The sequence below is a fragment of the Guillardia theta genome (assembly GCF_000315625.1).
Source record: "Guillardia theta CCMP2712 unplaced genomic scaffold GUITHscaffold_32, whole genome shotgun sequence".
Classification (NCBI taxonomy): domain Eukaryota; class Cryptophyceae; order Pyrenomonadales; family Geminigeraceae; genus Guillardia; species Guillardia theta.
The window spans coordinates 548,849-559,822 of record NW_005434642.1 but is presented as its reverse complement, the minus strand read 5'-3'; the positions used below and the strand labels follow the sequence as shown (position 1 = coordinate 559,822).

The following is a 10,974-nucleotide window of genomic DNA, read 5'->3' as shown; positions in this document are numbered from 1 at the left end:
GAGGCTGGAGAAGACTACAGGACAGCAAGCCAGATGACAGCAAGAGGATCGTCCTCCTCGTCCTCCTCCTCGTCCTCCTCCTCCTCCTCGTCCTCCTCCTCCTCCTCCTCCTCCTCCTCCTCCTCCTCCTCCTCCTCCTCCTCCTCCTTCCCCTTCCTCCTCCTCTCGCGCCCTCACGCGTCTGTGGGATGTCGATGCCTGGTCATGGCTCGCCTGGTATAAAATCCTTTAGCGCCCCCGCCTCACGAAGCGCAAGGTGGGGAGAAGAGAAGGAGAGAGGGCGAGAGGGAGGGATCTAGGAATGACTAAGAGGCGACAACAAGGACAAGATGCCAGCAGACAGAGCAAGCAGCGAAGAAGTTCAGCAAGCGGCCTCGCGAGTCCAAGCTTGAGCCATGGCGCGGCAAGTCCAGGTCAGAGTAGCTCACGTTGGACTTGGTCGACAACTTGCAGCAGGTGTGGAGCTACTGAGCAAGAGGTTCCAACCCAGAGAGAAGCACGTGAGAAGCAAGAGAGGACACAAGAGTGTCATGTCCACCCTCTCGGCTCTCGTACTCACTGACCTGTCAGAGCATCTTCTTCCAACGCAACGGGTTTGTGACTTTCCCCGAGTTCTTGTCGCCTGCTGGCTTGAGATATCTGAGGAGGCGAGTAGATGAGATCTACCGGGACAAGGCAGGGCCCCTCCCTCCCATAACTCGCGTGCTCATCGTCTCTGCAGCACCCGCAGGTGGATGGCGAGTGGATTCTTAACGTCCATCAATGTCTCCCACGCACAGACAACTGGATGTGGAGTCTTGCTACCCACCACAAGAGTGCGCGACCCCTGCGCGTGCTAGTCGTGTGACGCGAGCTTCAGTTGTAGACATGCTGCAGTCTTACCTAGGCGCAGACGTTCAGCTTTATGCCTCCCAGGTAAACGAGGATGATGCCTCGGTAACCCTTCGCTCGAGTCTTGTCACGCTCATGCCTGTGACTGTCATCCCCTCACGTCGACAGCTTCTCCTCTTCGTGCTTGTCTTTGTTTGTCTTACTTCCCCTGTCACTCAGCTGCATCGCAAGGTCAGCGCAGGAGCGCATGGTCACGGCGGGCATGCAGTGCCGATCCATCAGGACGGAGATGAGAACGTAGCTCGAGCTGCTGGAGCTTCATGTCTCGTGATAGGCCGCAGGTTCTCACCTTGTGGATAGCGCTGGACGACGTGGATGAAACAAACGGGGGACTGCGAGTGAGGGGTTGAGCTCACGGAGACTGGCGGTGACGAACTTGCAGGTCTTGAGAGGAGGCCACAAGTACGGGAGGCTCCCATTCCAACCTGGTTGTTCACCTTGGCATGCGCTTCCTCGTCTCTGATGCTTCTACAGTCAAGACGCATGCTGAGCTGTCCGACGCCGAGTATTTCTCGCGCTATGTCGGACAAGATCTCAATGCCCGTCCTGCTCTGACGAGCGGCTTCAGAATGTCTTCCGGGCCGACGTCTCCAAACTCTTGCCCTCGCATGTAATCTGCAGTAAGATGAGATGAGACTTGACGTGATATCAGGCGCCTCTTGTCTCAACGCGAGCGACGCAGAGGTATCGGAAATGCTTCACTGCGCGTGTTCATGTGCTGCAGGAACGAAGGGATGTACTGCTACCGGCTAAAGGCAGGAGGAGCAGCCATGCATCATCCACTTCTACCGCACTGCTCTGAGAGCAACATGAGCATGTCTTGCAGCTCGTCTCCTTCCTCTGTAACCCTCTGACAGGGACAGGGACAGGAGGGTCATCATTCTCCGCTTCATGTCGGGAGTGATACAGGAGAAGGAGGTAAGGACTGTCACGTTAACTTGGCGCTCATGCTGCGCAGGATGTGATACAACACTGGGACGGGTCGACGACTTTCACACGAAGGGTGACAGCAAGTGCAAGAGTACGAGAGCTAACAGGTCACAGGCGTTTCCTCTCACTTGTACCAGCGTGACAACGTAGGATGATCCCATCCTCAAGTTTATTGAAGGCCGACACATGAATAACCATCTCTCTATACCTACTGTATTGTTTTAAAACTGCCCAGACAGTCAGCCAGGCCCCTCTCCCTTCTCGAGCTCCCACCTGTTTACTTAGCACCAGTGAAGATTCCAGAGGATCCTCCGAAGCCCGGGTTGATTCCAACGGTGTTGGAGGTCCTGGGAGAAACGTTAGAGGAGGCTAAAGGGAGCAGGAGAGGACCCACTTGTATCCCTTCTTGGTGATGACGGACTCCTTGATGACCTTGTCAGTGAGGGAGCTGATGTTGTCGATCTCCTCATCTGCCAATACCTCAGTCCCCCGCCCTTCTCTCACTCGGCTGCCCTACCGGAAAGTCCCCTGCGGGTGAGCTTGGTGGCTCCACGCTCAGGAGAGAGGATGGACTTCTTGAAGGCGCTGGTGCGCTGGCCGTTGTATCCTCCTCCAGAGAGGTTGGTGACACCGACACCTCCGAGACGGAGCTGCCAGTTAGCATCCTTGTCCTTGGGCTTGTCATAGGCGGCGTTGGCAGCAGCTAACAAGACATTAGGCATGAGGAGATGGAAGGAAAGAGGATCTTCTACCTGGGATAGCAGCAGCTCCGGCCAAGATGGCACCGAGGGCAGCACGGCGGGAGACAGCCGCATCATCGGCAGCACTCATGACGGGCCCGCAGACATTGCCGGAGACCTAATGAAGCATGAGTGAGAGGAGGATGAGAATCATATCATGCCCAACATCATGCCCAACATGCTACGTCAGCCTGACTCACTTAGGCTGCTGCAACACAGCCTTCACCCATGTCTCCCTCCGCAGTTCACATCCAACAGTGTGATCATCACACAAGAGGAGCTTACAGAGGTCTTGAGGGCAGCTCCGGTGAAGGAGGAGGGGGCAGAGAAGGCGGAGGCTGAGGCAGCGAGGGCGGCGAGGGCGGCGGCTCTGAGCATGGCGATGAAGTCTGACGAGTCAGTGGCCGCCCTATGAAGAGGAAGTGGGGGGACATTTTTCAAATTATTATAGAAAAATATCAAATTTGATGACCGAATTTCAGATATATGTCAAATCTAAAACGTCTTTTAGAGCGAAACTTGTAAGAACCTTCGCAATGAACATTTAAAGGGCTCAGAACTTCAAGCGAACTTGTTTCCGAAAAGTTCTCCCAGACTCCTTGAAGCCCGGGCCGGGCAAAGCCGGCAGCGGCGGCCCGGTCACCGGGGATTATACATTAGTCACTGGGGCCGGGCCGGCCGAAGCCCCAGCGCCGGGTTGAAGCCCGGGCCCCGGCCGCGGCGGCCGGGCCGGCCTAATCCCGCGCCGGTGGGCTGCCGGCCGGGCGGTCCGATACGGTCAGGCGGCCGCGCGGCCCGGCCGCCGGGCCCGGGCCTGAGCTGCCGCTCCGAGGCTCCGGGCTCAGCCTGGCAGCCCCAGTGCCACGGAACTTGACTCATCGGTCACACCGCGGCAGTCACTCACGGGCCGGCCCCCCGCGGCCCGCACTGGCAGTACCGGCGGTCCGACTCAGTGACTCGGACGGACGGTCATCGGCAGTCACTGCTGACCGAGTCAGTCACGGCGGCCGCTGCGATCACTTTTCGGCGGCAGAGCGGCCGCTCAGCGCGCTGCAGCACCCGGCGGCTAGCCGTACGGTAGGGTAGTACCGGCGACCGTTCAACGGTTTGCCGCCACTGTTCACGACATCATTAGCCATTGAAGTTGGGGGAGCTCTTCACTCGGAGGACTTTTACTCCTAGTAGGAACTTCAACATGATGGTCGGAGCCGCCTGATGACTCAGTGACTCGGCGGGAAGGTTTGGGTAACGTCGGAAGAGGAAAAGACTCTGCCTGTGGGAACAGACTCAAGGAAATGGCCAGATGAGGATAACTTAGTAAGGTGAAGGCGAGCAACAAGTGAAGAGGCAGACATGATGTGCTGGAAGGCTAACGAGAAGGAGAGGGGAATACGCGTGATAGCTCATGAGGGTTCGTCTCCTTCCTCCTCAGATACTCGCTCACAGCCTGTCAACGTGATCGTGACGGAGAGGAGGCATGAGAGCAGGTCACCTGATCGATGGCTGTCAGTGCCCCGGCATCAAGGTCATCGTCTTGGAGGATAGCAAGAGGAGAGGAAGGAGCTGCCGAATTTCTGCGTTGTGTTGTATCCGCAACAAGCTTGTCGATGCAAGTAAACAGAGCCTCGTCCCATTCCTCCTCAAGCTCCGGCTGGTCACTGATGGAGGTTCCATGCAGGAGGGCTGCTGGGATAGGAAAGTCGTTGGAGCGAGCGTCTCGTTGCCGGCAGTCAGGATCGAAGCATTTCCTATGAGTCCAAGTCAAAGAGGGAGGGAGGAAGAGGAGATTACTGGTAGAAGACGCCTTTCTGTCTGTTGGCGATGAGCATGATGCCATTGCTTCGGTGCTGTCTGGGTAGTCGACTCAGGTTTTGATCCTCCACTCGATCGCTCAATTCACCTCCCAATATTGTCGCACCATCTGTTGCCAACCACACGAAAGTTCACAATCGTCTCCTCCTCGTCCATCACATTCAACGCGCAAATTTTCCCGTTTACTCCTCCAGCTCGTTCATTCCAGAAAGAAATGATGTACTCTCCCACCTGCTCCCAGACTTGTGTTCGCGTCTGGTCAAGGATGATTCAGCGGCGAAAAGACAGGTTATCGCAGTCACATCTGATAGCAGCAATGACTTCCAACTCTCTGATGTCAAATGCTGCGAGCTCTTCATCACTTGGGTACAGGAGGCAGCCGCACAGCCTCGTCCTTGGTCGTCTCCGACAACTTCCAAGAACTAGCCAAGTGAATCAGAAGGTGATGGAAAGCAGGGAGGTTACAAAATCACCGTGAAGCTTGCTGGATCTTTCAAGCGAGGACAGACGAGAGTCTTGTAGAACAAAGACTCGTCGCGAAGAAGCTCATCAATTGATCTTCTATCGTTGACAGGAACTAGTATCGTTTTCTTCCCGAACTTCGAGCTGTGAGATATCAGCAAGCAAAAGCAGATAGGACGAGCGCACTTGAGATACACACGGAAACAACGATTCTTGGTGTAAACGCCAAGGTCGACAAAGATCTTCTTGTTCTCCTTAGAATCGAATCAAAACTACATAGGGCTTGTCCTTGAGCACCTTATCCATCTGTTCATCAACAAAGACGAAAAGCCTCAAGAGCTCCTCATTCCCCTGCTGCTCAAACCTTCAGCTTGGTTTTCAAACGAAAACGCAACAACAAACTTTGAGGTCGTTCTCGATATTTTGCACAAGAGCTCGGACAAACTCGCCCATCTGTACATTATCCCGAAACACCTGCAAAAAGACAAGACAATTGAGGAAGGTATTGTTGCATTTTCCTCTTCATGCGCATTTGCTCTCTCTCCCTCCATCTCTCCCTCTCTTTATCTCCTACTCTTACCACGCTTGCATCGTTTGGGCGGACGATCAGATGCCGTGAAAACTTGTTTTCGTTTGAAGAATCAAGATGGACTGAACAGAATCACGTCAGGACGAGATTACTAACGAAAGGCAGCAGACTGATATCAGCGTTGTTCACTTGAAGATCACGAGTACTGAAGTACTTCCTCATGAACTGGGAGTGGAAATCAGAGTACCATCGGACGAAAGGAAAGAGCTACCTCGCACAAATAGTTCTCAAACGTCTCCATGCAACATTCGCCATTCACTTCAGGATTCCACCGCTTGTTGAACTCGATGTCGAAGTAGAGATACGCCGGGCATCCTTCTCGAATCACTTCATACCTAAGCATGGTGACTGAAAAAGCTTTCGCAAGCAAGCTTCACATGTGAGGGATTTCGCCGCGCTCGAAGGTCTCCTTGATGATTCGCCATAATTCTGTTTGAATGTGAGGAGAGAGAAGCCAAGTCAACATGTCGAGCCTGCTTGGCTTGTCACAAAGAACTTCCTCTTGCCCTTGCCATTCTTCTCCTCCCCGAACACAAACCATTCGTCACCTGGTTCTCGTCAGCCAAAGACACAATCTCTCAAGCCTGACCCATCCCCTTCCCCTCTTGCTGCGAGTCCAGAAACTCGAAGGCGTCTCTCTGAAGTTTGAACTTGCGCATCTCAGCGCGTCTGCCTCGCGTCAAGGGAGCGCGACGAGGGTGGAGGGCTCACCTTAACTTGGTTGTCTGGTGCGAGAGCCGGAAGAGAAACAGCTCCTCCTCCTTGCTCTTCTTCCCGTAGAAATCTCCTACACCGATGGACGATGATCGCATGCAGTCACCTCGCGGTCTCTTCTCTGCCATGGTCGCCTCCGATGCATCGCTCGGCTCTTGTGTCGCAGATTCAAGGTTGGAAGCAGGTTGGAGCGGCAGCTTCACACGCTTCTGTCTGCCATGCGAACTTGCCTCCGTCTTTGTCTTGTTGCATCTCCTCAGCTCTTCGATCTGAAGCCAGAAGGACGAAGGAAGCATCCCTCTCTCCCGCCCTCCCTCCCGCCCTCCCTCCCGCCCTCCCTAGTCATTTTATGCCATTCTCCCGCCTCAACCTTACCACTACCCCACCCCCTCCTTTTCCTGGTCTTTCATAGCACCCTCCCCGACCTCCCCCTTTTCCGTCCCCCGAATGCACCTTTGCGTCCCGTCCTTCCTCCCGAGGCACGGCCATGCCTCTCATCCTCCGCTTCTCCTTCTCCTCCCTCTTGCCCTCCAGCTCCTCTCCTCTTCTTGCTCTCCCGTCTATGCTTTCTTGCCGGCGACCCGCTCGCCTCCGTTTGCAAGCCGCCGCCCGAAGCTGTCGTTGCATGCTGGCAGATGGCAAGTGAGGGTAGCGAGAACTGCAATGAGGGAAGACAGCGACTGGTTCAAGCATGAGGGCAGCTCGTCGCAAGTTGAAGGCTTTGAAGAAGCTCGGCTGGCAGCATCGGCTGTCGCTGAGGAATGTCAAGCTCGCCCGACGTTCACCAACGTGGACGTGCATGCATGTCTGGAGTTCGAGAGACAAGGCCATGTGGGTCTGCGGTCGCTCTTCGCAGCAGGAGAGGTCGAAGGACTGAAGCAAGCTGTCGTCAACAGGTTCCAAGCAGAGAAGTTCAAGGCTTACACCCAGAAGATGCGCCTCTTCGCCGAAGACGATGACGACGAGGAGTTGAGAAAAGCAGCTCAGAACTGCAGAACCGAAGAGGATGCGGAGAAGCTTCTCAAGACATGGTGCGAGGAAAACGATGCAGTCGTACCCTTCTTGCAGGCGTTTAATGTTCATCGGGGATCTAGCGAAGACTCTGAGGCCATCATGTCGTTTGTGCGAGACAACTCGATGGGGAAAATAGCAGCAGAGCTAATGGGAGTGAGAGGGACGATGCTCTACCAGACCTCCATCTTCTACAAGGAAGCTGGTCATGGTGAAACTAGGTCTCCTCCGCTTCCTCTCTCCCTCAATTCTCAACTTTTTTGCAGCTGGCACGCGGACTTGGCGACTTCACCGTGGGACACAAACGCAATGATCACATGCTGGATTCCTTTAACTCCTATTGAGACCGTGAGTATCCTCCCCCTCCTCCCCCTCCTCTCCCTCCTTCTCTCTCCTCTCTTCCCCCCCTCCCTTCCCCTACCTCACCTCCGCCCCCTACCTCTCCTCCCTCCCTCACTTCCTTCTCTTCCCTCGTTCCCTCCCTCCCCTCCCTCTCATTCTTTCATTTGTTTCCACCTTTCACCGCTTCCGCTCTCCGCAGCTCGACGATTCTCCTCTTGAGTTCGCCTCGGGGTCACATCGCGATGTCGCGCTGCCCTACTGGTGCTGGTTGATTAGCCGCAAGAGAGGCTGACGCGCGTGCTCGTCGCAGGTATACCAACGAGGGGATGGAGGACCCGAGGTGAGAACTGCGTGAAACCCTAGACCCCTCCTCTTCCTGCCCCTCCTGCCTGCCAAGTTACTCAATGGTGATCAGCGGCGACCCGCGGGAGTACGACGTGCACAACCATGCTCCTCTGCAACTGGGAGACTGGTGCTGTACATCACGCATAATCCTTCTCTCACCTCATTCATCAGCACGTGGCATCATGGTTGGCTCTTCCATGCTGCTCCTCCGAATCTCGGGTACGGTAGATGTTGCAAGCATGAGCCGTCCTGCTGCTTCGCCATGAAGTGCCCTGTCTTTTCATGTCCAACTTTCCTCTCCTCCCTCACTCGTGCCTTGTGGATTCGCAGCAAGCAAGATCGCATTGCGCTGGCAGTCTCGTTCGTTAGTGTCGATGCTCATGTGCTCGGCAGCAAGAAGCTGAGGAGGAGGCCTGAGGTGACGCTCAATGCTGACTGAAGCTCTCCGTAACCTGTACCGCAGCGAGAGGACATGGAGAGCTACTCCGAGTGGATAGGTGAAGTTACGCCTGGAAGCCCAGCAAGACATCATCTTTTGCCCATCATCTACGAGTCTTGACAAGCTCATAAATGACTCATCCGACTCTCACCGTCACTTGCAGCCTCTGCCAGTCGCGAGTCAACCTCACACTCTCATCTTTACTGTGACACGCCGCCTGCGCTGTCACTCCGAGGCTAAGGCTGCGGCCGGGGCAACAGACTCAGCTGTCGTAAACCGTCACGAGCACGCCGTTGACTCTGTCAGTCGGAGTTTAGCTAAATAAGTCAGTGACTGCCAGGAGTGACCCGACTCTCGGAGGGACGGTCAGCCGTCACTCGGAGTGTCTAAGTTCCGAGTGCCGAGTGCCGGGAGCACTGACCGTCACTAGGCTGAGAGGCCGGGCCGGCGGGCCGGGCCCTTCGGAGTTCGGACCGTGCTGAGTCATGCGGTGGGTTCAAGTCACTCAAGTTGAGTTCACTCAGCCTGTTCAAGTAGAGTGGGCGCGTGACGGGGATGAGGGGCACCTGCCGTTGGCTGAAGTCCGTTGGCTTGACATGTCACTCGAATGACCCCTCATGAGGACTACGAAATGGGGGGTAGTAGGACCCCTTCGTTGGCTCTCGCCCGTTACTTTCGTCAACAATGCTGAACGCGGCTTGACATCGACGAGCGTCGCGAGGAGAGGAAGTGACAGGCGCGGAGACAAGTTAGGCAGGGAGGGGAGGGGAGGGGAGTGTTGGACGGTCAAGGAATGGAGACAACATTCCACATGTGAGGTGACAGGGCTCGGAGACGAGGATGCGTGAGTGACAGGATGTAGGGGCAGGACAGAATTGAAGGCAAATACGTAGGATGGGGAAATCGAGTGCGGAATAAGGGGGAGGAAGGAAGCGGAGGAGAGTGTGTACAGGTAACTCGAACATGGACAGGAAATGTAGAGAGATATTCAGATGCTGAAAGTTGTGACAAGAACACAATGTGAAACACAGTCACGGGCTGAGAAATAAACATGTAACATGAGAGCCAAAGAGTTGACAGCATGGGAAACATGCCTTTTTTTTGTCGACGTTGTGCAAGGGAAAGACGAACATCTCTAACCTTCTTTTTACCAGAAAGCAGTGAAGTTTACCCATAACAATGGGAAAGACTAAGATCCCTCTTCCTGAAATCAATGCCAACACTAGCAAGTACACGGGGACCTTCTCTCACGTCCCCGCGCTCTGCATCACCGAACCTTTTAGCGACAAAGTCTCTGTACCTCAGAGCTGCAAGGGAAAGCAGTTCCGCGGGGGCCTCTGGCATGGCGCCGACTCGTTCGCGCATGTTGCAAGCGATGCTTTCCGCAAGGCGAGCAACGCCACTACTGCGCTCTTCACGGTCGCACCATCGCTGAGCAGCTCAGCGGGTGAGGGAGGAGGCGTTGACTGCTTGTCGGGTGACCCGTTGGCTAGACGTGAAGGGGAAGGACAAATATGTCGACAACGATCGGTACAAGGAGAAGTTTCCCGACGGAGACTTCCGTCCTAAAGCCTGCAGCAAGCTCGGTGAGCATGAATAGGAATGGGGAGGAAAATGAGCACAGGAGGAAGGGAGCGGAAGAGCAGGGGATGACATGCATTGCAGGCTTCATGACATCAGACTTCGCTAAGCGAGAGCTGTATGCCAACACGAGGAACACAGAGAGGCTGCGTGAGACGCTGAGAAAAGAAGACAGGTTGATGAAGAAAGTGCGGCAGGTGCGGAGGGATGCAAGTGAGTTCGTTTCAAGCTCATCTTGACCTTCTCAGGATATGGAGGCGAGAAACTCTTCGAATGACTCATTAAGCGCAGAAGGAGGTGCCCCCGAAGGTTCCCCTCCTCCTGCTGCTCGCCTCGTCCTCTTTCGCATCTGATGTCCAACAGAACTGCCTCAACAAAAACTCTACGATGTTGTTCATCGCAACCCTGCGACGAGCCTCAAGTACAAACGAGACGACCGGTAGCGATTGCTTCTCTAACCCTTGAGGCAGCTGACGAGGGAGCAGGCAAGGGATTCACCTCTACATCGCACAGCGAAAGAGCATGCGAGGAGAGATGAAGTTCTGCTCTGTACTCAGCAAGGGAGCGGACGTGGAGGTTCAGATGCAAGAAGAGGGCTATGGCTCCACCCTCAAGGTCCTTGACCCCCCCCTTTGACCTTCTGCTTCCCTTCCTGTCTCTCTCATCGCCACTTGCCCGCATCCCTCCCTTTCTTGCCTCCACTGGTCCCCTGCTCGCCCCCTTCCCGCTCCCCTTCCCCCGAAAGTCCCTCCCTCCCTCCCTCCCTCTCTCCCTCCCTCCCTCCCTCCCTCCCTCCCTCCCTCTGTTCATATTCCGTCTGCGCCACGTGCTCGTCCTCACTTGTCCTTCAGTCTCCCACCGGCTCCAAGTGGGTGCAAGTCAAGCTGCCGTCGGGCCCTCTGCTCAACGGTGAGTTGAGATGCTGCTGGTTGGAGTGACGGGAGAGGCAGTGCTGGTGGACGACAACCAGAAGATCGTCGCGCAGAGGGTGGTGGACGAGGTGACGACCATCTAGACGGACATCCCGTTTTACAGCAACCAAGAGGCAAGGGGGAGAGAGAAGGAGGGTGGGTGATGAAGAGGAGAGAGAGGGAGGAGAGGAAGAGAGAAGGAATCAT

General features: G+C 55.4%; 6 protein-coding genes across 6 annotated transcripts in view; 3 read left to right on the top strand and 3 right to left on the bottom strand.

Moving 5' to 3' along the window:
• GUITHDRAFT_108161 (hypothetical protein) overlaps positions 1 to 206 on the bottom strand; it is a gene marked incomplete at both ends in the record, with an annotated part of 2,056 nt that extends 1,850 nt beyond the window's left edge. The window contains one exon of the mRNA XM_005833050.1: positions 178 to 206. Within this exon, the coding sequence (XP_005833107.1) occupies positions 178 to 206 (29 nt within the window). The remainder of the gene's footprint in view (positions 1 to 177) is intronic.
• Positions 207 to 301: 95 nt separating this feature from the next.
• GUITHDRAFT_138593 (hypothetical protein) lies at positions 302 to 1,925 on the top strand (the record flags this gene model as incomplete). The annotated part of the gene is made up of 11 exons (XM_005833049.1): positions 302 to 413; positions 457 to 500; positions 571 to 730; positions 860 to 915; positions 1,051 to 1,128; positions 1,173 to 1,229; positions 1,274 to 1,319; positions 1,366 to 1,501; positions 1,544 to 1,708; positions 1,749 to 1,809; positions 1,902 to 1,925. The coding sequence occupies 11 exons, from the start codon at positions 302 to 304 to the stop codon at positions 1,923 to 1,925; spliced, it is 939 nt and encodes a 312-aa protein (XP_005833106.1).
• Positions 1,926 to 2,098: 173 nt separating this feature from the next.
• Positions 2,099 to 2,939, bottom strand: GUITHDRAFT_138592 (hypothetical protein; the record flags this gene model as incomplete). The annotated part of the gene is made up of 5 exons (XM_005833048.1): positions 2,099 to 2,168; positions 2,216 to 2,291; positions 2,339 to 2,524; positions 2,574 to 2,679; positions 2,847 to 2,939. 5 exons carry the CDS (start codon positions 2,937 to 2,939, stop codon positions 2,099 to 2,101), a joined length of 531 nt encoding a protein of 176 aa, XP_005833105.1.
• A 991-nt stretch (positions 2,940 to 3,930) lies between these two features.
• GUITHDRAFT_138591 (hypothetical protein) lies at positions 3,931 to 6,266 on the bottom strand (the record flags this gene model as incomplete). The annotated part of the gene is made up of 11 exons (XM_005833047.1): positions 3,931 to 4,008; positions 4,054 to 4,309; positions 4,462 to 4,604; positions 4,847 to 4,979; positions 5,022 to 5,089; positions 5,133 to 5,189; positions 5,238 to 5,309; positions 5,636 to 5,759; positions 5,802 to 5,853; positions 6,014 to 6,093; positions 6,136 to 6,266. The coding sequence occupies 11 exons, from the start codon at positions 6,264 to 6,266 to the stop codon at positions 3,931 to 3,933; spliced, it is 1,194 nt and encodes a 397-aa protein (XP_005833104.1).
• A 535-nt stretch (positions 6,267 to 6,801) lies between these two features.
• On the top strand, positions 6,802 to 8,395 carry GUITHDRAFT_108157 (hypothetical protein; the record flags this gene model as incomplete). The annotated part of the gene is made up of 8 exons (XM_005833046.1): positions 6,802 to 7,370; positions 7,416 to 7,497; positions 7,691 to 7,752; positions 7,802 to 7,831; positions 7,907 to 7,963; positions 8,008 to 8,055; positions 8,167 to 8,254; positions 8,300 to 8,395. The coding sequence occupies 8 exons, from the start codon at positions 6,802 to 6,804 to the stop codon at positions 8,393 to 8,395; spliced, it is 1,032 nt and encodes a 343-aa protein (XP_005833103.1).
• Positions 8,396 to 9,454: 1,059 nt separating this feature from the next.
• GUITHDRAFT_108156 (hypothetical protein) lies at positions 9,455 to 10,871 on the top strand (the record flags this gene model as incomplete). Its single annotated transcript, XM_005833045.1, has 8 exons — positions 9,455 to 9,722; positions 9,769 to 9,861; positions 9,941 to 10,053; positions 10,105 to 10,165; positions 10,220 to 10,295; positions 10,342 to 10,471; positions 10,708 to 10,765; positions 10,807 to 10,871. 8 exons carry the CDS (start codon positions 9,455 to 9,457, stop codon positions 10,869 to 10,871), a joined length of 864 nt encoding a protein of 287 aa, XP_005833102.1.
• Between the last annotated feature and the right edge of the window lie 103 nt (positions 10,872 to 10,974).